This window comes from Ictidomys tridecemlineatus, chromosome 14, assembly GCF_052094955.1.
Source record: "Ictidomys tridecemlineatus isolate mIctTri1 chromosome 14, mIctTri1.hap1, whole genome shotgun sequence".
In the NCBI taxonomy this organism is placed as follows: domain Eukaryota; kingdom Metazoa; phylum Chordata; class Mammalia; order Rodentia; family Sciuridae; genus Ictidomys; species Ictidomys tridecemlineatus.
Window position 1 is genome coordinate 5,488,089 of NC_135490.1, and position 21,563 is coordinate 5,509,651.

Consider the following 21,563-nt stretch of genomic DNA (forward strand, 5'->3'; position numbering starts at 1 on the left):
GCTCTGTTTCTATAACTGAGGTGACTGGGTTAACTGTGATTGGTTAGGCTTCCCGCCGCTTGACTGCACTCTCCCGCTTCTGTATCCTGGCTGGCTTGCATTGGCTGGGCCCCTGAACATCCCTTTTGTGATTTTGAGGCTTATAAGGAGCGCCCTTGCAATTGTTTGTAGCTGATCCGGGGAACTGCTTTATGTTCTGATCAGTCGCCACTAGTGTGCTTCAATAAAGGCTTGATTTGATTATACGTGAGTGGTCTGGAAGTCAGTGTTGGTAAAGATGGCACCCAGACTGCTTCTCTTCCGGGAGCTCAGGTCCATGTTGCACTGAATGGCACGCGAATCTTCGAACCGTCACCTCCAATCCCTGTGAATGGTTCAAACTTTGAATGGTGCACCTCCAATCCCTGAAGTGGCGTGAACTCTCAGCCAATGCAGAAGTAACAGCCCACTGGCCTTGCTCCTTCTCATCCTGTGTTAAGCCCATAAATATCAACACCCTGTTCGTGTTCACTCTCTTACTCTTACTCTCTCTTATTCTCCCTCTCTTTCTTACACTCCCCTCTCTCTTCCCTCCCTTCTCTCTCTCTCTCTCTCTCTCTCTCTCTCTCTCTCTCTCTCTCTCTCTCTCTCTCTCTCGTTCTCGCGATCCCCTTCTCTTCTGTGACTGACCGATATGGTCCTGCTAATAAATCTCAGACAGGTAAACGGTTGTTTTGGCTTGTTGAGTTTATGGAGCTTTTCCATTGTCCTTTAAATTGGTGCCAAACTCTGGGACGTGGATCCCCATCGCTCAAGGCAGAACCCCGTTCCCAAATTCCGAGTCCAACCTTTCCTGTTGTAGTCTACTCCTCTGATCACCTGCCTGACATCCACCACCATCCTGCAAATTGGTGAGTTCCTCCATCCCATGAGCTCCTGAATCCTAACTCACCAGAATGAGGGAATTGGCCCTCCGAGTGTTTTGCGGGGGGGGGATGCACCCCACCCAGACCCATCAGGGTTGCAGTGGACCCCGTGTGCTCTGCTAGGACACCCCTGGGAATCAACTTCCTGGAACATAGGATTAATTCTCTCTTTCTAACTCCTCCGTCTCTCTTCACTTTTATAACCTGTGGATGGGTTAGTGTAATTGCTAAAGCCCGTCCAACCAGAGTCCAGAACTCTGTTCCTCCCTGAACTCTGTTCCTCCCATTCCTGACTCTCTCGTTCCAGTTGAAATCCTTTCCTGATGTCAGGTTGCCCGCAGCCCCGGCCCTATTTGGGTCTCACAGATCGCACTTCACTGGTGATGACTGGGTAGTGCCCTCTGTATTTCATCGCGGCAGTTGGTCATTTTGGGGATGCCCACTTGATCCTCCATTCCCCCGGAGCTTCCAGGAAACTTTTTCCGGACCAGATTTTCTCTCTGTCCCTCTCTCTTACTCTTTCTCTGACTCCCATCTTGCCCTTCCAGCATGGGATATTCCTTGTCCCTCCGGGCCCATTCTCCCTTGTGGGGCCTCTTAGATAATTTGAAAACCCTGAGCCTAGCCCCTGATATTAAACCGAAAAGGCTCATAAAATTCTGTACCTAGGACTGGCCTACATACCCCTTAGACATCCAAAATGTTTGGCCCATGTGTGGGTCTCTGGATCCCAATTTACTCTGGGATCTTTTAATTATGTGAGCAATCAAAAAAGTGAAACTTGATTCCCTATGTTGAGGCTTTTCCCTTGCTTCGATGTCATCCAAATCTCTGCACTCAATGCAAGCCTCAACAGCTACTCCTTGCTCTCAAACCTCCTTCCTCCTCTTCTTCTCCACTCTCTGCCTCCACATCTTCTCCTCCTCCTTCCTCTTCTCTGCTCTCCGCCTCCACTTTTAATCCGGCTGATGAACTGCCTCCATACCACTTTCCCCTGCCCTCAGCCTTGCTTTCCCCACTTTCACTCCTCCCACTTCCCTGTCTTCTACATCTGTGGCTTCTTCTTCAGACACTTCTCCTCCTCTTCCTCCCGATACTTCTGCTCAAACTCCTTCCACTTCTGTTCCTTCCATCCCAGTCCCTCCATCTCAGTCTAGTCCACCCGCCACCCATTCAGCCACCCGTTCACTCACTAATACAGCACCTACCCCACAAGTCACCACATCTCATCACCTGACTCAAACTTCACATGTTGTGGCCCCCTTCGGGAGGTCGCTGGGCCGAATGGGATTTTAAGTGTTTATGTTCCTTCTTCTATGCTTGACCTTTCTCAAGTAGAAAAAAAATTGGGATCTTACATTGCAAACTCTGTCTCTTATAATTAAAGAGTTTCAGTACTTAACTCAAGCCTATAGTCTCACCTTTCATGATCTCTATATGATTCTGTCCAATGCTCTCCTCCCTGAGGAAAGGAGAAGGGTCTGGGACCAGGCTATGGCCTATGCAGACCAGGTTCATCAGACTGATGCCCACCATCCCTTAGGGGCCCAGGCGGTTCCAGACCAAGACCCCCATTGGGATTATAATGACCCCAAGACCTGGGATGTAGGGACCACCTTATTACCTGTCTGACAGCTGGCCTAAAGGCGGCAGCACAAAAGGCAATTAGCTTTGATATACTCCAGGAAGTCATCCAGGAGAAGAATGAAGACCCCTCAGCCTTCCTAGACTGACTAACAAAGGCTCTCCTTCAGTGCACTAATTTGGACCCTGAATCCCCAGATGGCAGGCAACTTCTTATGACCTATTTTTTCTCCCAAAGCTACCCCAACATACAGGTAAAGCTAAAAAAATTAGAGAGGGAAACCTTGACTCCTCAGACTGAGGTGTTGGCCATGGCCTTCCAGGTCTACACAACAGAGATGAAAGAGCAAAATGCCAAAAATGCCAGATGTTGACCCAGGTGTTACAGGGCTCCTTCCAACTTAAGGAGAGGGGGAGACAACAACCCCCTCAACGAGGACCCTCTGGGCACTGCTTCCAACCTATGGAAAGGGGGAGACAACAACCTCACCAGTGAGAACCCCTTGGGCCCTGCTTTAAGTGTGGTGATGAAGGACATTGGGCTAGAGCTTGCCCTAACCCCAGGGCATCACCCAGACCATGCCCCAGATGCAGACATCCTGGCCACTGGGGATCAGACTGCCCCAATTCCCGTAGGGGATCAGAGGTCAGTCACCCCGCCAGTGACTTGCTAGGCCTAGCAGCCAAGGATTGATGGGGTCTTAGGTCTTCTGTCCCAACCTATTCAATCACTAAGCAGGAACCCAGGGTAGTTATCCGAGTGGATGGGTGTCCCATAAATTTTTTGATAGACACCGGGGCCAAATTCTTGGTTCTGAGAGAGTTTTGGGGAACTACCTATCCCTCTGAATCTCCTATTGTTGGGGTAGGAAGTCAAACCATCATCCCACGCAGAACTCCTCCCCTCACATGCTCCTTATCTGAGTTCTCCTTTTCACACCATTTTTTGGTTATGCCTCAGTGTCTGGTGCCCTTGCTGGGAAGGGATATATTATCCATCTTGAAGGCCTCCATAACCTTACCCTTATTTTCCTCCCCTACTTATATCTTCATTATGGCTTTACTCCCAGATGAAGAAGAGACTTTACCCCTTTTTGTCTGGTGTGGAGATCCCAGTGACCACCAGAACACACATTTTCCCCTCCCCTGTAAAATGGTAGATCCAATTGTATGGGACACTGAAACCCCATCCTCTGCAAATTGCTCTCCCGTGGAAGTGCATCTTAAAGACCCTAACCACTTCCCAAACCAGGCTCAATATCTGCTGCCAACTGCCAGTCTTAAGGGCCTAAAGCCAATCATTCAGAGCTTACTAAGTAAGGGGTTCCTCTGTCCCACACACTTTTCACTCAATATCCCAATTTTAGCAGTAAAATAGCCTAAGGAACATACTGTTTGGTGCAGGACTTAAGGTTTATAAATTCTTCAACCAGGCCCATACATCCCCTGGTTCCAAACCCTTATATCCTTTCCTCCATTCCTTCAAACTCCACCTGTTTTTCAGTTATTGATCTTAAAGATGCCTTCTTTTTGATTCTACTATCTGTCTCTTCCCAAGACATATTTGCCTTCACCTGGACTGATCCAAAAACTAGACATTCCCAACAGGTAACCTGGACTGTCCTGCCCCAGGGGTTTCAAGACAGCCAACATATTTTTGGACAAGTCCTCGCTGGAGATCTTGAGGAGTTTTTCCCTTTATGCCCCGACTCAACCCTCCTACAATATATTATTGACATCCTCCTCTGTAGTCCCTCATTAGAAACCTCAAATTCAGACACAGCCACCCTTCTGAATTTTCTTGCTCACTGAGGATATAGGGTTTCTCTGCAAAAGGTACAGCTCTCTCTCTCTCTCTCTCTGAGGTTGTTTACTTAGGGTTCCACATTTCCCCAGGAAAGAAAGCTATTACAACCAATAGAAAAGGCCTTATTGAAAGCCTTCCAGTACCAAAAACTAGAGGAGATTCTTTCATTCCTGGGTCTGGAAGGCTATTTTAGAGCATGGGTACCAAATTACTCATTACTTGTCAAACCATTATATGATCTAGCAAAGGGGAACACGCATGAGCCCTTGTTACTTTCAGCAGCACCACATTTCAGAACCCTCCAGAAGGTCCTCATACAAGCACTGGCTCTACACCTGCCAGATGTTAATAGGCCTTTTACTCTCTATGTTCATGAAAACAAAAGGCAAAACTTGGGGGTGCTGGGACAAAGGTATGGGCCCACCTTCGCTCTGGTGGCATACCTTTTGAAACATTAGATCCAACTGTCTGGGGATGGGTTCCTTGTCTCCGTGTTGCCGCAGTCCAGCTGCAGCAGAATAACGGGGGGGTGACGAACAACTTGTGTAGATTGATACAGCAGGAGTGGAAGCCGTTTATTGTAGGGCAACAGAGATATTCATACATTTTGCACAGCTTATCTTAATTAGCATAAACTAGATACATCAGTCAACCAATAAGGAATCTCCACACTTAATGGCTCGCTTTTGTTACTTCTCAAACCACTCCCTCTGGCATTTTACCAGGCACCATCCAGACTTGTTTACGAATGCTAACATTCCCCTGGCAAAATACCAGATGTTATTTTGACTTGTTTACAGACTCTAACACATGCCCTAGCGGCCTCCTATATTTTATTAAAGGAATCACAAAAGCTTACCTTTGGAGCCCAAATCACTCTCACCTCCCCTCATCACCACAAGGACTTGCTAACATACAAAAGACTGCAAACCCTCCCTCCCTGTCGAATTCTCTCTCTCTTGGTCTCTTTCCTCTATGACTCCTCCATGTCCTTCCAAACCTACGCCTCTCTCAACCCGGCAACTCTGTTACCCATTCAGGCTCAAGGTCAAACACAGTCCCCAATACATAAATGCAGGGAAATTCTAAAAAACTTCCTCCCATGCCCAATTAATATCACTGAGGGACCTCTAGACCAATCTGATTACACCTGGTTCACTGATGGCAGCTCCTTTATGCATGAGGGGATCAGACAACCTGGATATGCCATAGTGTCCCTATCATGAGTAATAGAAGCCAATCCCCTGCCTGCAAATACCACTAACCAACAGGCTGAGCTGGTAGCTGCAACACGAACCTGCAAATTGGAAGCAGGGGAAAATCTTACACTTTATACTGATTCCAAATATGTTTTTCACATTCTTTTATCTCATGCAGCAATTTGGAAGGAGAGAGGTCTCCTGAACTCAAAGGGCACCTCTATAACCAATTCCATATACATCACACAGCTACTACAAGCCTCCCAGCTTCCTAAAAAACTGGAGTTGTCCACTGCAGATCACACCAAAATGACTCCTCTCCCGTCACACAGGGGAATTCAAAAGCAGATCAGGCAGCCAGGTCAGCTGCTCTTTCAGATCTCACCACATCTCTCATTGCCACATGCTCTCCATCATTACCCAATAACAGAGACCCACCTAAACATGCCCTCTTTACTTACCTCCACTCCATTTTCCATACCAGTCTACAGTCTCTCAAAGCCTTTCTTTACTCTGACTCCCCGAGATAAAGAAGTGATACAGCAAATCACAGCCTCATGCCAGATATGCAAAAGAGTGAATTCCAATACGTCTTTAAAACCTGGAACCTTCCCTTCTCACCAGGCTAGGGGTCATATTCCTGGGGCAGATTGGCAAATCAACTTTACCAACATGCCCAGAGTAAAAAACTTCAAGTACATACTAGTTTTAATAGACACATTCTTGGGTTGGGTAGAGGCCTTCCCCACCTCAAATAAGCGGGCTACCACAGTGGATAACATCCTCCTAACTGAAGTAATCCCTCGGTTTGGGATGCCCACCAATTCAATCTGACAACAGGCCTGAGTTTGTCTCTCAAGTAACCCAGAATGTGGCAAAGACATTGTCCATCCCATGGCTCCTTCATTGTCCCTATTGCCCCCAAGCCTCAGGTAAGGTTGAGTGAGCCAACCACACAATGAAAGACATTATATCAAAACTATCTTTAGAGACTCATTTAGATTGGGTTAAACTCCTCCCTCTTGCCCTACTACACATGAGGGCTTTACCAAAAAAGCCATCCCTTGCCTCCCTCTTTGAGATAATGTATGGTCGTCCCCTTCTCCCCCCAGGAATCTTACCAGAGCCTTGGCCCCTTCCCAACCAATATGCTCTTCCCCTCCTCTTCCTTATACACTCTGAGCTATGAAAGCAACAAGATTTGTTGTTTCTGGATCCAGAGAACTCAGCTGCCTCCTTTCTGCTCAAACCAGGAGAATGGGTCTACTTTTCTTCCCCAGGGGAAATATCCCCCCTAACCCCAAAATGGGAAGGGCCATTACAAGTAGTCCTGTGTACACCTAATGCTGCAAAACTACAACAGGAAGGAAAGAAACTAACCCCCTGGATTCATATTTCTAGGTTAAAACTGAAGGCAAGCCCTCCAGAGAACAATCCCACCACAGCTCCCAACCTTGCAGGACCCCCACAATCACTCAGATTTACCTGTGAGATATCCCCAGATAACTCTCTCAAGCTCCGTTTTTCAGTCACGCACCACTCTTCATCCCATTCCAGAGAAGACCTCTTCAAAAACCCCATTATCCGCTGGATTCTTCTGATACTGGGACCTCTAGTTGGTCTTTTTATTCTGTGCTTTCCTTCCTTGCATTTTAAAATTCCTTCAAGGACAAATTAACAAAATCTCTAGCCAAACTTTCAATCAGCTGCTCCTCAGGGATTCCCAGCTACTTGCCAACAATCTGGATGACATGCACATCCAGTCATCCCAAGAAACCTCCACCAAGTGCTGAAAGATGAAGATACCGAATGACAACTCCACCAAAGGGCCATCATGCCAAAAAAATAAGCCCTTGGTTTTCAGCTTTATATGTTCTAATCTGCCTTCTCCTGGGCAAAGGCTTTTTCTACCAGCCCTACAGACTGGATGACATGCCAGAAATGAATGCTGTTTCTTTTCATAGTTGCAGGGCATATTCATGGACTTCTCCCCAGAGGAAATCCATGCCTTCAGTGCATGGATATGGGGCCTCCTGGCCCTTCTCCAACCAACTGACCTCCTTCCCTCCCTCTAAATTATGCCCCTACTCAGTAGAAAGTAGCCAGATCAAATATAACGCCCCCAAACCAAAACAAAAAAGGGAGAATGTTGGTAAAGATGGTGCACAGACTGCTTCTCTTCAGGGAGCTCAGGTCCATGATGCACTGAATGGCACGTGTACGGTCACCTCCAATCCCTGTGAATGCACAAACTTTGAATGGCGCACCTCTAATCCCTGAAGTGGCGTGAACTCTCAGCCAGTAAAGAAGTAACAGCCCACTCACCTTGCTCCTCCTCATCCTGTGTTAAGCCCATTAATATCAACGCCCTGTTCATGTTCACTCTCTTACTCTTACTCTCTCTTACTCTCCCTCTCTCTCTTACTCTCCCCTCTTTCTTCCCCCTCCTCTCTCTCCCCCTCCTCTCTCTCTTGTCTCTCTCCTCCCTCCCTCCCTCCCTCCTCTCTCTCTCTCTCTCTCTCTCTCTCTCTCTCTCTTTATCTCTCCCCCCCCCTTCTCACGATCCCCTCCTCTTCTGTGACTGACCGCTATGGTCCTGCTAACAAAATCTCGGACATGTAAACGGTTGTTTTGGCTTGTTGAGCTTATGGAGCTTTTCCATCGTCCTTTACAGTCAGTTTATTAAATCCCGGGACAAAGCTTCAACTATAACACCACTTCATCAACAAGACAAAGAAAAGGAAGGAAGGAAGGAAGGAAGGAAGGAAGGAAGGAAGGAAGGAAGGAAGGAAGGAAGGAAGGAAGGAAGGAAGGAAGGGGACACAGAGGGTCTGTAAGCTGGCAAGACTCCCACATTCTCTACATCTGCTGGGAAAAGCCAATTTCTCTCCCATACTGATTCCTTCTCAGTATCAGAATGTTTTTCTGGCTCAGACTGTAAAATTGCTAGACAACACAGCCTGCTTCTCCTTCACCTTTGATACTTGCCTCTACTTGTCTCCAGTGCTGCCACAGTCTACTCATTTTATACATTCACCTTTTATTCTCAAAGCTGACAATCTGCTCCTCCTCTGGCCTCTAACCCTGGGAGACACCTTCCAGCTCTTCCCTGCTCTTCCTACTTCTTCTCATCTTGTAATGCCGGATTCGTGGCATGGGGCTAAAATCCCCAATAGAGTTCCAGGAGCCGAATCTGATTCAATCACACAAGAGTCTTTATTGCAAGCTTGAGCCTGGACTCACAACCATTTCTGACACAGGGGTCCTGAGGAGTGAGTCCCAGCCCTTAGTTCATTGAGTATTTATAGGTTTTTTGGGGGGATACTCTATGCATCACAACATCACACAGCAAATCATTTCATACCATGGGGAAAATCAAACAACTCCTAACACTGATTAGGACTTTCACTGGTGGGAACAAGTTGGTTAAGGGTGATTGGTGAGTTCAAGAGATGGATACATTTGAACTGATTGGTTTAAGCCATGAGGGGTTGCAAGAGTGTATAGGCTAAACTGCAGAGTTGCCTAAATAATGTTATCAATCATGAACACTACTGGGACGGTCACCTGGCATTTCAGAAAATTTTCCCTGTCTCATGCTGATTGTTGGCTGCTAGGGGTTTGCTATGGGTACTCACCTAGCTTATCTGAGTTAGGGACACCTGACCCTACAGATCTATCCTGTTATTTGCAGAAAAACAACTCAGCAGGATTGCTATGTGACTAGGAATGCTCTGTTGATTTTTCCAAGGACAACGGTCACCGCCCCCTCCCTTTGGACAGGTCTTGAGGTAGAAGCTGGGTTTTCAAAAATGGAGTCACAGCAGTTTTTCAATCCCTGCAGAACTGTGCTTCCTATTCTATAGGGTATGATGTAACATGTGGGGCATGTTGCATCAGAATGGAGGAAACCTAACTTGATGTAGGGCATGCAACATGTAGGGCATGCTGCATCAGAAAAAAGGAAACCTAACTTGCTAGCTGCTACCCTGATTCCTGGTCCGGGGGCCACATGTGGCTAAGATAGCTCCTGCCAATCAGCTAGAAGGCATTGTTGTGGGTTGTGACAAAAAAAATGGACCACCTCTAGGATAGGCTCAGAACCCTTCCACCCTCGTGGACAGCTCATGTCTCCCATTACTGCCTGTAGGATGGGTGTACACGTGACCTCTCCCAACCCTGCTGACCTTTATCCTGATTGGCTCCTGTACATTATATTAGCTGTGTGTGTTTTCTCATTAAACGACATCCTGCTTTGACTGGTCTCCATGACACATCTGATTGTCCTCCGGCGAGGGAGGACTGAGTGAGTGGTTAGTTGGCCCTCTCCTTTCTTGGCTTCTCCTGGTCGGGGCATACTCTCCCCAACTATCCCACAGGTCAGGAAGAAATGAGGACTTAAAACCCCAACACCATTCAGCCTTGGACAGCAGTGGCTCTGTACTGGGTTCCTCTACTGGCCATTTTCAGAAGACCCTTGCAACAAATTATCAATATCTTTGTGGAAATACAATTTAGCCAATGCCCTAACATGGCCCTCTCCAACACAATAATAATTTTTGGTTAAACCATTTTCTTCTTGAAAACATTTTTATTCACCTTTTATTATATATTAAAATCCACTATTTTGCCAGGCAATTGTGCCTTTTGCCCATGAGACACTTGTTTGCTGGTTTTCTGGACAGATTCCTATTATTAGAATGCTTCCCATGCACAGGATGGACACAGGGCTATTTGTAAGTGAGTGAAGACCAAAGTTATCTTGCAAATTCCCCCTCAGGAGTAGCCTTCCCTCATTTATCTCAAACTAGGTGTGGGGAAACAGATTTAATGTAGTCTGGGAAATCCAATCAGCCTGAGAGGGTGTGTTCCCAACTGAAGACAGGATAGGATCAGTGTCTGTGAATCCAGGGTGTGTCCCTGGAATGTGGCCCTGATGAGATTTACAAACTGATTGACCCTAAATAAAAGGAAGTCAAGCAGAGGTGGCATGTTCCCAGAGAAGGGGCACTGAATAGTCCAGAGCTTGGGAGAAGAGCAAGTCCCTGCTCACCTAAGGAACCTGCTGGCTGTCTTCTCCTCCAACTCTTATTTCCTGGTGAGTTCTCCAGACAATGGGATGGGAGCCTCTTTGCTTCACTGTGAGTTAAATCCTCTCTCTCTAGGAATTTGTGCCTCACCTCAGAATTATAATCTCTAAATTGTATTGTTTCAACAGGGACTTCTCAACTCTTCCTGCTTTGACAATTAGGGAACCATTTCCATTTGTCTTGAATCTAGGTTATGATCTTAGTTTCCTCTTCCATGATTTTGTATCTTGCTATAACCAACAACCAATATCTAGTGGTTATAAATTTAAATGACTCATCATTGAAATGGAAATGAACTCATGTATATCTGTAATCCTTGTCATTTGCAATGTTAAGAAAGGAGAATTGCAAGTTCCAGGCCTTCCTAAATAATGTACCAGGGTCTTCATCAACTTAGAGAGACTCTGACACAAAAGAAAAATACAAAAATTACTAGGTTTGTGGCTCTGCAGTAAGAGTCTTTAGGTTCAATCTCCAGTACCAAATACCAAATACAAATCAGAATCTCTTCTGATTCAAGTGGTAGAGATTTCTTTTTTCCATTAGCTGCATTCTTATGGATAAACCAGATTATGAAAATCTTGCACAGCTGGGGTTTTTGTTGTAATCCAATTTTATCAAATTGTATTTTCCATTTATCTCATCGACATAGGTTCATATTGATTTCTCAGTTACTGTATGTTTAAAGCTGTTCTCCTGTACTATAGATTTAGACTCTGCTTTTATGCCTGCATTGCTAAAATATAAAAGGCACTAGGGAAGAACCACTCAGCTATGTCCAGCATTGGGAAGAAGCATATCTCCAGCATTGGGTAGAGGATTTATCCCATTTTGAACACTGAGAATTATGAGATTAGGGGGTCATGGTTTAGATTTGAGGTTTAGAAGGCTTGCATGAGAGACAATGCATGAAAGTTAGAGGTGAGAGATTGGCTTATGATAACTTTCACCTAATCAGTGATTCAAAGCCTTAAAGGGATTAACTGGGTGGTGACTGAGGGCAGGTAGGGTGTAGCTGAGTTTTCTAAACCACTCAAGGTATGCCTTGGGTTTATATTTTATCTCTGGTGATTGAAGTTTTCTCGTGGTTTCTTGCTATTATGACCTGTCCTGACTTCTTTTTAGTTTTCTTTACATTTTTTAGAGTTGCATTATATTTGTACGTGATGATGGGATTTGTTGCTCTGTATTTGTACATGCACACAGTATACAACATAAAGTGGCCAATATCACTCCCCAGCATTTTCTTAGGCCCCTGCTGCCTCCCTCTCACCCCTTGCTCCTTTCCTCTACTGATCTGTCATTCTTAGGACATCCACACCCACCCTATTTTCCTCTTTAGCTTCTGCCTTTGAGAGAAACCACAGGACATTTAACTTCCTGAGTTTGACTTATTTCCCTTAACATACTGGTGTCTAGTTCCATCCGTTTTCCTGCAAATGACAGTTTCATTTTTCTTTGTAACTAAACCCCCGTCCCCGTGTAAAGATACCACATTTTTCTTTGTGCATTCATCTGTTGATGGAACTGAGGCTGCTTCCATAGTTTAGCTACTGTGAATTTTGCTACCATAAACATGGGTATGCCTGTGTCACCATAGTACAATTACTTAATTCTTCTGCAATTGGGAACCAAATGCATGTTGAAACATGCTAGGAGGACTGGGAATTCCCAAGCTGGCATCTCAGTGGTGAGGAATGCCTCAAACACTAACTTGATAGTGAGGATACAGAGAGACTCCTCCCTGATGTCTTCCTAAGGGACCTGGAGGGAGAGGACAAGTTGTACCAATACCCTTGCTGACATCACATGACATGTGGATTAGTGTAACTTTGCCTACATGAATGACTAATTGAGAAGCACTAATCCAATTGTTAGTTTCTTCAAAACTGCTCTATAGCTAGGTTGTTGTTTTCTAAAAGTTAACTGTATTTGGACATATGGTGTTAAAAGAGGAAAATTCAATCAAGATAATTGTGGGGACACCATTGCAATATGATCAGTACCCTCACAATAGAAAGAGTTTGGGGAAGAGTTGGGAGCAGGAACACCATATAGAGACACAGGGCGGCCAGCGTGTACAAGGCAGGAACAGAGGTCTCAGTAGAAACAAGCCCTGCAGACAAGTTGATCTCACACTCCTAGCCTCCAGAATCATGAGAAAATCAATTTGTTTTTAAAGCCACCCTGTTTCTGTCTTACTGTTATGAAAGTTATGAAACTCTCATGAAAGCCCATTCAAACTTGGTGAACTAACACAATAGTTTTAGTAGCAGACGTACTAATCTTTTGAAAATATGGATGAAATTAGAAGGTGATTTTCCACAATTTTGAGAAGAAAAATTTTGTGGATCATAAAATTATGGCTTATTTAGAAAAATATATCAGATTCTAAATACTTTGAAAGCCAATGGGAGTCGTGATTCTGAGTTCAGATATGGATGGCCACTACAGTCAAAGGTTCTCAGATGCAGCTGAAGAAGAGACACATACAAGCATTCCCCTGCTACAGGGGCTGGAGGACAAATGTGGGAAATGGTGTAGTGAAGACCAGATGAGCTTGATGAGTGTGTGTTGAAATGAGTAAGAGCCTAACAAGTTGAGCAGTGATAAGAAAAAGAGGATGAGGTTTGGGAGGTGGGGTCAGTGCACTGGAAGATCCTGAATGGTAGGGTCTGGGAAAGGAGAGTGAGCTTGATAGGTGAGAAGGAAGACCGTGCCCTGACAGGTAGGGCTTGTGCTCTTTAACAGCAGAGGCACTGTCATAGGTCAGCTTAGAGGTTGTGTTGGTATCTTCTTTTGCACTCAAGCAAAAGGGAAAAAAAAGGGAAAAATGTTACTGTTTATTTTCCAGTTGGATAAATTCATCATCTAATGAAAACCATGTAAATCTTTGTTTAGGTCATTTTTTAATTTATGAATTGCCCTTTAATCAGCAGGGTTATGATAAGAACCCAATATTTGAAAATTTGTAATCACATTTAGTAAATTATTGGTGCTTTTTTAGTTTTGTTTTGTGTTTCTTTGTTTTGTTTCTTTGTTTTTGATTGGGATGGAACACAGGGAAATCATGCCACAGAGCTACATTCCCAGCACTTTTTTATTTTTATTTTTTATGTTTGAGAGCAGGGATTGAGCACAGGGTTGCTGAACCCCTGAGTCCCATCCCCATCCCCAGCCTATTTTGTGGTTTTTGGGTTTTTGGTTTTTGTTTTTTTTTTTTTTTTTTTTGTATTTTGAGACAGAATCTCACTTAGTAGTTTAGAGCCTGGATGTTTCTGAAGATGGCATTGAACTTCAGTCTTCCTGCCTCAGCCTCCTGGGCGGCTGGTCTTTCAGGTATGCATCACTGCACCTGGATTTTTCTCTTTTTTTCAATGGAGGCACAATAACATGCATGAATTTTAGTCTTCATAATAAAAATTGTAATTCCTCCACAAAATTTAGGATATGTTGATGCATCACTGCATGTAGATTTTTTGCTTTTTTCAGTGGAGGCACAATAATGTGAGTGAATTTTAATCTTAGTAATAAAAATCATAATTCCTCCACAAAATGTGTAATATGTTGATGGATACACTATAATTTATAAATATCTCTCTCCTATGTATGGATGTATAATTAAAAACAGATATCAAAGCTGATGATGGATGGATATTGAACAGGATTTCAAAGGTTTCAACCAGCACATTAGCAAATGACCAGACTAACCAAATAGATTTCATCCTGATCCCCAGTCATCATCTATGAGCATCATTTCTGAACATCCTTAATATAAATTAATGTGACCAGCCCTGACACTCCCACTAGGACCCCAGTATTTAAGCTGATTTGGATAAATGGAACTATAAGGGCTGGATTGGCAGGATGGAGCCATTGATTCCTCAAAATGGAAATCAACTTGAGTTGATTCATGCTTTCATAATAGAGATCCTGACTTGATTGCTCCTAAATCCAGGAAGAATAGATCTATCTCATGCGTGAGGGAGGGTTGGCAGGGAGTGAGACTCCAAGGGGACACAATTTAACTTAGAGAATCACTGCTAACAAATAGAGCAAAATCAGTGAAATCTGAGAAATTCCACAATGTTTCCCTAGAAGTGGAAACCAAAGTTGGTTAAAAAAGTGATGCATGTTGGTTAAAAAAGTGATGCTTCTTCAAAATCTAAGAGCATTTTAAAATTCTGGACCATTTACCGGGCAATTCACATGTGAAAATCAAGGTTCTCCATATATATGTAAATGCATATATGGAGGTTTAATTCCTTCATTTTTGTTAGCAATCATGTTCACATTCTTTTGAATTTTGACCTTGGAATATGAACAGAGTACTGCACCTATAACTCTTGGGCAATCTGAATTTTCCCAGGGTTAGCACTACATTTTAGACAAAAGAATGTTTAGGATTTCATAAGAGAGGAGTCAGGATGTCTTCTAAATGTGCTGAATATCATGCTTTTTCTTCTTCATCCAAGGTATTTTCTGAAAACTGTTTGGACTGTGTGTGAATGAAGAGGAAGATTTCAGAAAGCAAAACCATGGCTAATAATCCATCGGTGGGTAAGCAGTGAATGGCTTTTCTACTAAAATTTCCGCCCTATTGACAGAGATGCCAAGTCTTCAGTGCAAGCAGGAGTTACACCTGTACCCCTCAACTCTGCAGCTGTCACCATGGGTCAGGAACTCATCAGCAGGCAGCTGATGTCCTTCCTGTTAGAACACCACTATACCATGGTACCATTCCTGGCTGTGTACTTCCAGAAGGTCATATTGAATCTCACATTTTGCCTATGACTCCATTTGAAATAATTGCTGATTAATGATGCTACTTATTGCAATGATGTTTGGATTGTAGTGAATTCAGGTCAGGGAAATGAGTGAGGAGTAGAACCTCACAGCCCGACATGGAGGCAGATATTCTAGCACGTGTATTCTGTTGACCCAGTGCCACAGTCATTGCAGTCATACTGAGAAAAAATAAAAGACCTAAGCTAGAGAAGGCATGAGAAATATTTTTTTTTGCAATTTTAAACTTAGAGTTTTATGGAATAAATTTCAACTGTTGATAATCCCCCCCAAAAAAACCCTAAATTAATCATGATCATTTTTATTCCTAATGTTGTTATAACTTATTAATAAAATATTCCTTCATATTTTGTACTGGAAGTTGTTTACACCAACTTATATTAACTTAATTGATGTTTATCATTAAAATATACTAGTAAATCAAAGTAGATGTAGCAATTTTTTTGAAGAACTGGATACATAAAAACAATAAAGAAACAGAGAAATGAGATCAAGATATCAGAGAGATTGAAAAGTAGTCTTTGGAGCTCAAGAGAGAATTGAGGATGAGAGTTGTAGTATAGGGATGGTTGCTGGGACTCTGCCTCAGAGTACAAGTCTCAGAGACTGTGTCTTGTGCTGCTCAAATGTCTGTCCTTAACCTTATTCTGACCTCCTTGGTCACATTGAGAAGAGTGACTCTTCCTACTGACAGCAAGTTACATGCAGTTTGTTCAGTTCTCAAAAATTCTGGAGATTGGTTCAAGAATGTCTGCATTGTTCTGGTTACAGTTTAAACATGTTTTGAAGATATAAAGAAATTCATTGGCCTTTTAAACACATTACTAAATATTTTACTGATGAGGGATCTAAGATACCTCTTTGTGAAAATGACTATTTTATACATAATCAATTTCCAAGATGACAAATTAATGTTAAGGTTGGCCTGGTGATAATTCTGGAAAGCTATTTAAATAAATGGGGATTTAAATTTTAGTTGAAAAGATTCAAGTGAAAATTTTATAATAGCCTGATTGAAAGTTATTCTTACCAGTCTTTAAATTTTTTTCATATTTCATGATTCTCTATCGTTCCATATTCCTTTACTATAAATTCTATGAATTCAATGTATGTACATTCTGGGTTTCTGAAAGTAAGAATGTTGGAAGCTGAAAATGAATAGGCTGGTGCTTTAACAGTTTGATCTCCTGCACACCTAGTTTCCCCTCTGTCTCATGCTGTCCTCTCAACCCTTCTTTTGTGAAATTGATCTCCTTGCTCTTTCTAAACTAGCTTGTCAATACCGTTCTAGGAATTGATGACCATTGAAGATGTAAGCATAAGTTTCACCCAAGAAGAGTGGGCCATGCTGGACCCATCTCAGAAAATGCTACACCAATCAGTGATGCTGGAAATCATTAATCATCTGGTATCAGTTGGTAAGTCCATTAATGATACATATGAAAGATGTGAGGGTATACCTATTTCTTCAATAACAGTATCTGGAATAGCCTCTCTCTATTCAATTCCAATCTCTATCCTGATTTTCTCATAGAACTTATAATTACATGTAAGAAAGCTGCTCTTATTTTTTACTTTAATTACAACTTATTTTAAACCACCCTACAATATGGTCCACACCATAATGTTATGTATCCATTAAAGTTAAATTATACATAGACCTAATATTTAAAAATAATTATCCTTATATGGTCAGTGTGCTGGAGGATTGAATACCAAAACAAGAGAATTCTGCACATTTTTTGTATTATTTGGATTCCATTTGAAAGTAACATCTAGTGGAGAGATGAAGTACCTGGTTCAGCATTCTTTGAATGTCATCGTGAGCATGGGTGTCCTTCAATCCTCCATAGTATGGGAGCTTTCTATCTTTTCTCTGCTAAATAGATTCTCCCAATTCTTTGGTTCTCTTTATTATTGTTAAGTCATCTTCATGGCCTTGAAACTTATGCACATTTCTTAACAGAAACCCTAAAATCCAATGGCTTTCTTTCACCATGCATAGGGTATCTGTTCTGCAAATCAGACTGGACTTTGTATCTGGAGGAAGGAAAAATCTGTGGATGGGAGAAGGGACAGGGTTGTTCCCAAGCCAGAGTGCTTAAGAAACAGAGACTTTTGTGATTCTACAGAGATGGGTGCACAGTTATTGAGCTTGGAAATATTAACTGACATAGCTGTGAAATGAATGTGGTTGTCTAAAATATAGTAGGGGATCATGGAACAAAATTTCTCATGTATTGAGATAGCTCATTTTATTTTACACTCAAAATGTTTCCTCTTTATTTATATTTTCATTGAGGGGAAAAAACCTGTTAGTGTATTTTTTAGGTCAATTTCCATGTGTCTTTTCCAGATTTTCTCCTTTAAATTACATTTTTAAAAACAATTCTATCTTGAAATCTTTTATATATCAGTGTTCTATTTTTCCAAGATATATAATGTAGAGAATCAGATGTGACTGCATTACTCTTACTGTTTTTGATGGAGTCTGCCTGCAAATGGGATATTCTGTCAAGGTATAGATAGGTAACAGCGGACATGCTTGAAAATGAGGTGTCTGCTGTCCTTGGGAGGACTTGCCTGCAAACGGGATGTTCTGCCAAGTGGGCTAGGAGGGCGCTGAGAAAAATTTTATTATCTGCTCTTAACAAGAGCAGAGCTGGGCATGCTCCAGGCCGAGAGTAGATTAGCCATGAGAAGCGGGTCACTTCTGATTATAAAGCACAACTTCTGTATTCTATGTTTAATAAGCTGAAAGACCTGATTTATTGCTGTTGGAAGGCTGCCTTCTTTGTTCACAATACTATAAAAAGATTGCTTGTATATAATAAAGAACTTTTTTTCTGCTGCTGCTTTGCTTGCTCTGCTTCTTCTTTCTCATGCTGACCTGCAAGTGAATTTACTGCAACAATATAATTTTTCTTGATTTAAGCCATAACCTCCATGAAAGTGTCAATGATGAAAAAGACATTCTCGTGAGATTGTTGATTTTTAACTTTGTCTCTCTGAATTTCATACTAACAATTTGTACTTCAAACTCTTCTAGGAATGGAAAGTGCACATCCAAGACATGAAATGATATGCAGAGAAGTTTTGAAAAGAAAGGACACACCCATCAACATGTCAATGGTAAGTTTCAAAGATGGGAACACTGATTATGTAAGTTAAAGATCTGTCTGTGGAATAAATTAGTAACTGAGTACAATTTCATGGCTGTGATTATGTTAAAAATACAAAATTTCTGTGTCAAAACATCTGTATAGCTTGCATTCTGGGAGAAATTTAAAAGACTCCAAATACACAAGAATTTCTCATGTAGCTATTCTTTGAAATATTGAAGACCATAAAGTTAATCTGAGCCCCTTTAAATTAAATACTAGCAAATGGAAAATACTTGGCTCACCTGTGAATTACCTACAATGTACATGGAATTAAACGTAAAAAGATTTACATATTCATGTTATAATGGATTCTTATGTAGAAAAATTAATTTGTAAATTTATATGGAGATATCATTAAGAAATATTCATCTTCTTTATGAAGCAGGAATCTCATGTTAAAGAGAATTCCTTGGAATGGAAAGTCTTGGAGGAAGATCTATGTCACAGCCCTGCATGTATTCGATCTTGGTTTACACGTCCAGCAAGGAACCACTGGGAGAACAAACACTGTGGACGATCTCTTGCTGATAATGTGCATCTTGGTGAAAACAAGAAAAATGATTGTGTCTCATGTGAAGGGCAAGAATGTTTGAAAGGACATAGGAATTGTTTACTACCTAGAAAATGCAACCAGAATGATCCTGCAGAGATACAATATGAACGTCATCTATGCAGCAAATCCTTTAATCAATCCTCTGATCTAAGCAGACTCATTGAAACTAGAACAGGGGAAAAGAAGCGTGAATGTAATTTTTCTGGGAAAGTCTTCAGTTACAGCTCTGAGTTTAGACAACATGAGAGAACCCAAATGGGTGAGAAACAAAATAAATGCCATGTGTGTGGGAAAGGCTTTAGGAATTCTTACAACCTTAAAATGCATGAGAAAGTCCATACTGGAGAGAAACCATACAGATGCCACTGGTGTGAGAAAGCCTTTTGTGAATTATACAGCCTTCAAATGCATGAGAAAGTCCATACTGGAGAGAAATCATACAAATGCCATGTGTGTGGGAAAGCTTTCAGCAAATCAGTTCACGTTAGACGTCATCAGATAATCCACACAGGAGAGAAACCATACCAATGTCAACTGTGTGGGAAATCCTTTGGTCAATCATGCTACCTTAGAATACATGCAAGAATCCACACTGGAGAGAAACCATATCAATGCCAATTTTGTGGGAAATCCTTTGGCCAATCATGCCACCTTAAAATACATGAAAGAATCCACACTGGAGAGAAACCATATCAATGTCAATTATGTGAGAAATCCTTTGGTCAAACGTGCTACCTTAAACTTCATCAGAGGACACACACTGGAGAGAAACCCTATCAATGCCACCTGTGTGGGAAGTCCTTCAGTCAATCTAGTTACCTTAAACCACATCAGAGAATCCACACTGGTGAGAAACCATATGAATGCCATGTATGTGGGAAAGCCTTCAGTCTATCATCTGGCCTTAGACACCATGAGAAAACACACATTGGAGACAAACAATACAAATGTCACCTATGTGGAAAAGCTTTCAGTACATGCTCTGGCCTGAGACACCATGAGAAAACACATACTGGAGAGAAACCATACAAATGCCCTGTGTGTGGGAAAGCCTTCAGTCGATCATCTGGCCTCAGAGTTCATGAGAGAACACACACTGGAGCAAAATAACATGAATGCCACCTGTGTAGCATACTCCTTGTCCATCACCCATCATCCTGTCTTATGTCTCTTTATATTCTGTAGGAGTTTGCAGATTTGGGTGTGTTTGTGTTTGGAAAAATGGAACATGACGCACCGTGGAGTGTGGCCATTGGAATGTAGTTTGTGTGGAAAGGCTTCTCTTTAAGACTCTAACCTTAGAAAACATGAGCCAGCTCAATGAAGAGAAACCTCATGAGTTGCATCTATGTGGGAAAGGCCTCAGTCAATGTTATTGCCTTAGACTGCATGAGAAATGCACATGAAATCAACTGTGGGAATGTCAGCTCTTTGAGATGTCTAGGCAATGTTCTGCATGTAGGAACCTATGATGGAGACAAAGTTGAATTCTTGTAGCATATATTATAACCTGGTATTACAAGATGTAATAACTAAAATTTTTCTCTATAATTCACATATTTTTGCTCCTACTCATATTTTTTCTACTACCTGCTGAGTCTTTGCTTTAATACAACAGAGTTTTTTGGCATTTTTGCACAGATTATTTCACCTAAACAGATGTCCTCTGGTTACACCCACATGTCTATACCAGTAAGGATTTGTACATTTCAAAATAGGTAGAATAGGGGCTTTGGATGTTCTCACACAATTACATAGTATCACTGAGGAAGCAGATTCACTCAGTGAATAGAGGTGTGTAAATATCAGTTGGTACTCTGCAGATAGGCACGATTATTCTGTCAATCAATAGGTAAAAGAAACAAAGATAGAGGTGGTATGCAAGTTCCCTTCTCTTTATTTACTTTCAATTTACTTTATTATACACTTAAGTTGATTTTATAAATTCAATTCCCTTTGACACAAATGTGGGTGTTATTCCATAGTTTGATCAACTCATTAATTTCCAGATACATTGCAGCTTCCTACTCATATTTCATAGTCCATATTTATTTCCATTTCAATTATGAATCATTTAGATTTATACCACTGGTTACTGGCTGTTGGTAGTATCAGATGTAAAATCATGAAAGAAGAAACTAAAGTCACAACACAAAATAGATTCAAGAAAAAAAAGAAAATGGTTCAATAAGAGTCAAGTCAGAAAGAGTAAAGAAGTCCCTGCAGAAACAATAAATTTAGAGATCATAAAATGCTGCTCTGATGGCCCAAATGCCCAGAGAGGGTTTCTCTCACTGTGAAGCAATGAGCCTCCCATCCCGTTTCCTGGAGAACTCTCCAGGAAAGAAGAGTTGGAGGAGGTGGAGAAGACAGCCAGCAGGGTTCCTCGGGTGAGCAGGGACTTGCTCTTCTCCCAGGCTCTGGACTCTTCAGTGCCTCTTCTCTGGGAACATGT

The 21,563-nt window shown here is 42.1% G+C and overlaps 2 protein-coding genes across 5 annotated transcripts in view; one reads left to right on the plus strand and one right to left on the minus strand.

The window, feature by feature from the left end:
• Nucleotides 1-21,563, minus strand: part of LOC144370254 (uncharacterized) — a 53,756-nt gene that overhangs the window by 11,384 nt on the left and 20,809 nt on the right. The gene's annotated exons all lie outside the window — the stretch shown is intronic.
• On the plus strand, nucleotides 674-20,218 carry LOC144370653 (uncharacterized). Its single transcript, XM_078031367.1, has 6 exons — nucleotides 674-700; nucleotides 796-890; nucleotides 2,896-3,135; nucleotides 15,193-15,349; nucleotides 16,683-16,809; nucleotides 19,320-20,218. The coding sequence occupies exons 1-6, from the start codon at nucleotides 674-676 to the stop codon at nucleotides 20,216-20,218; spliced, it is 1,545 nt and encodes a 514-aa protein (XP_077887493.1).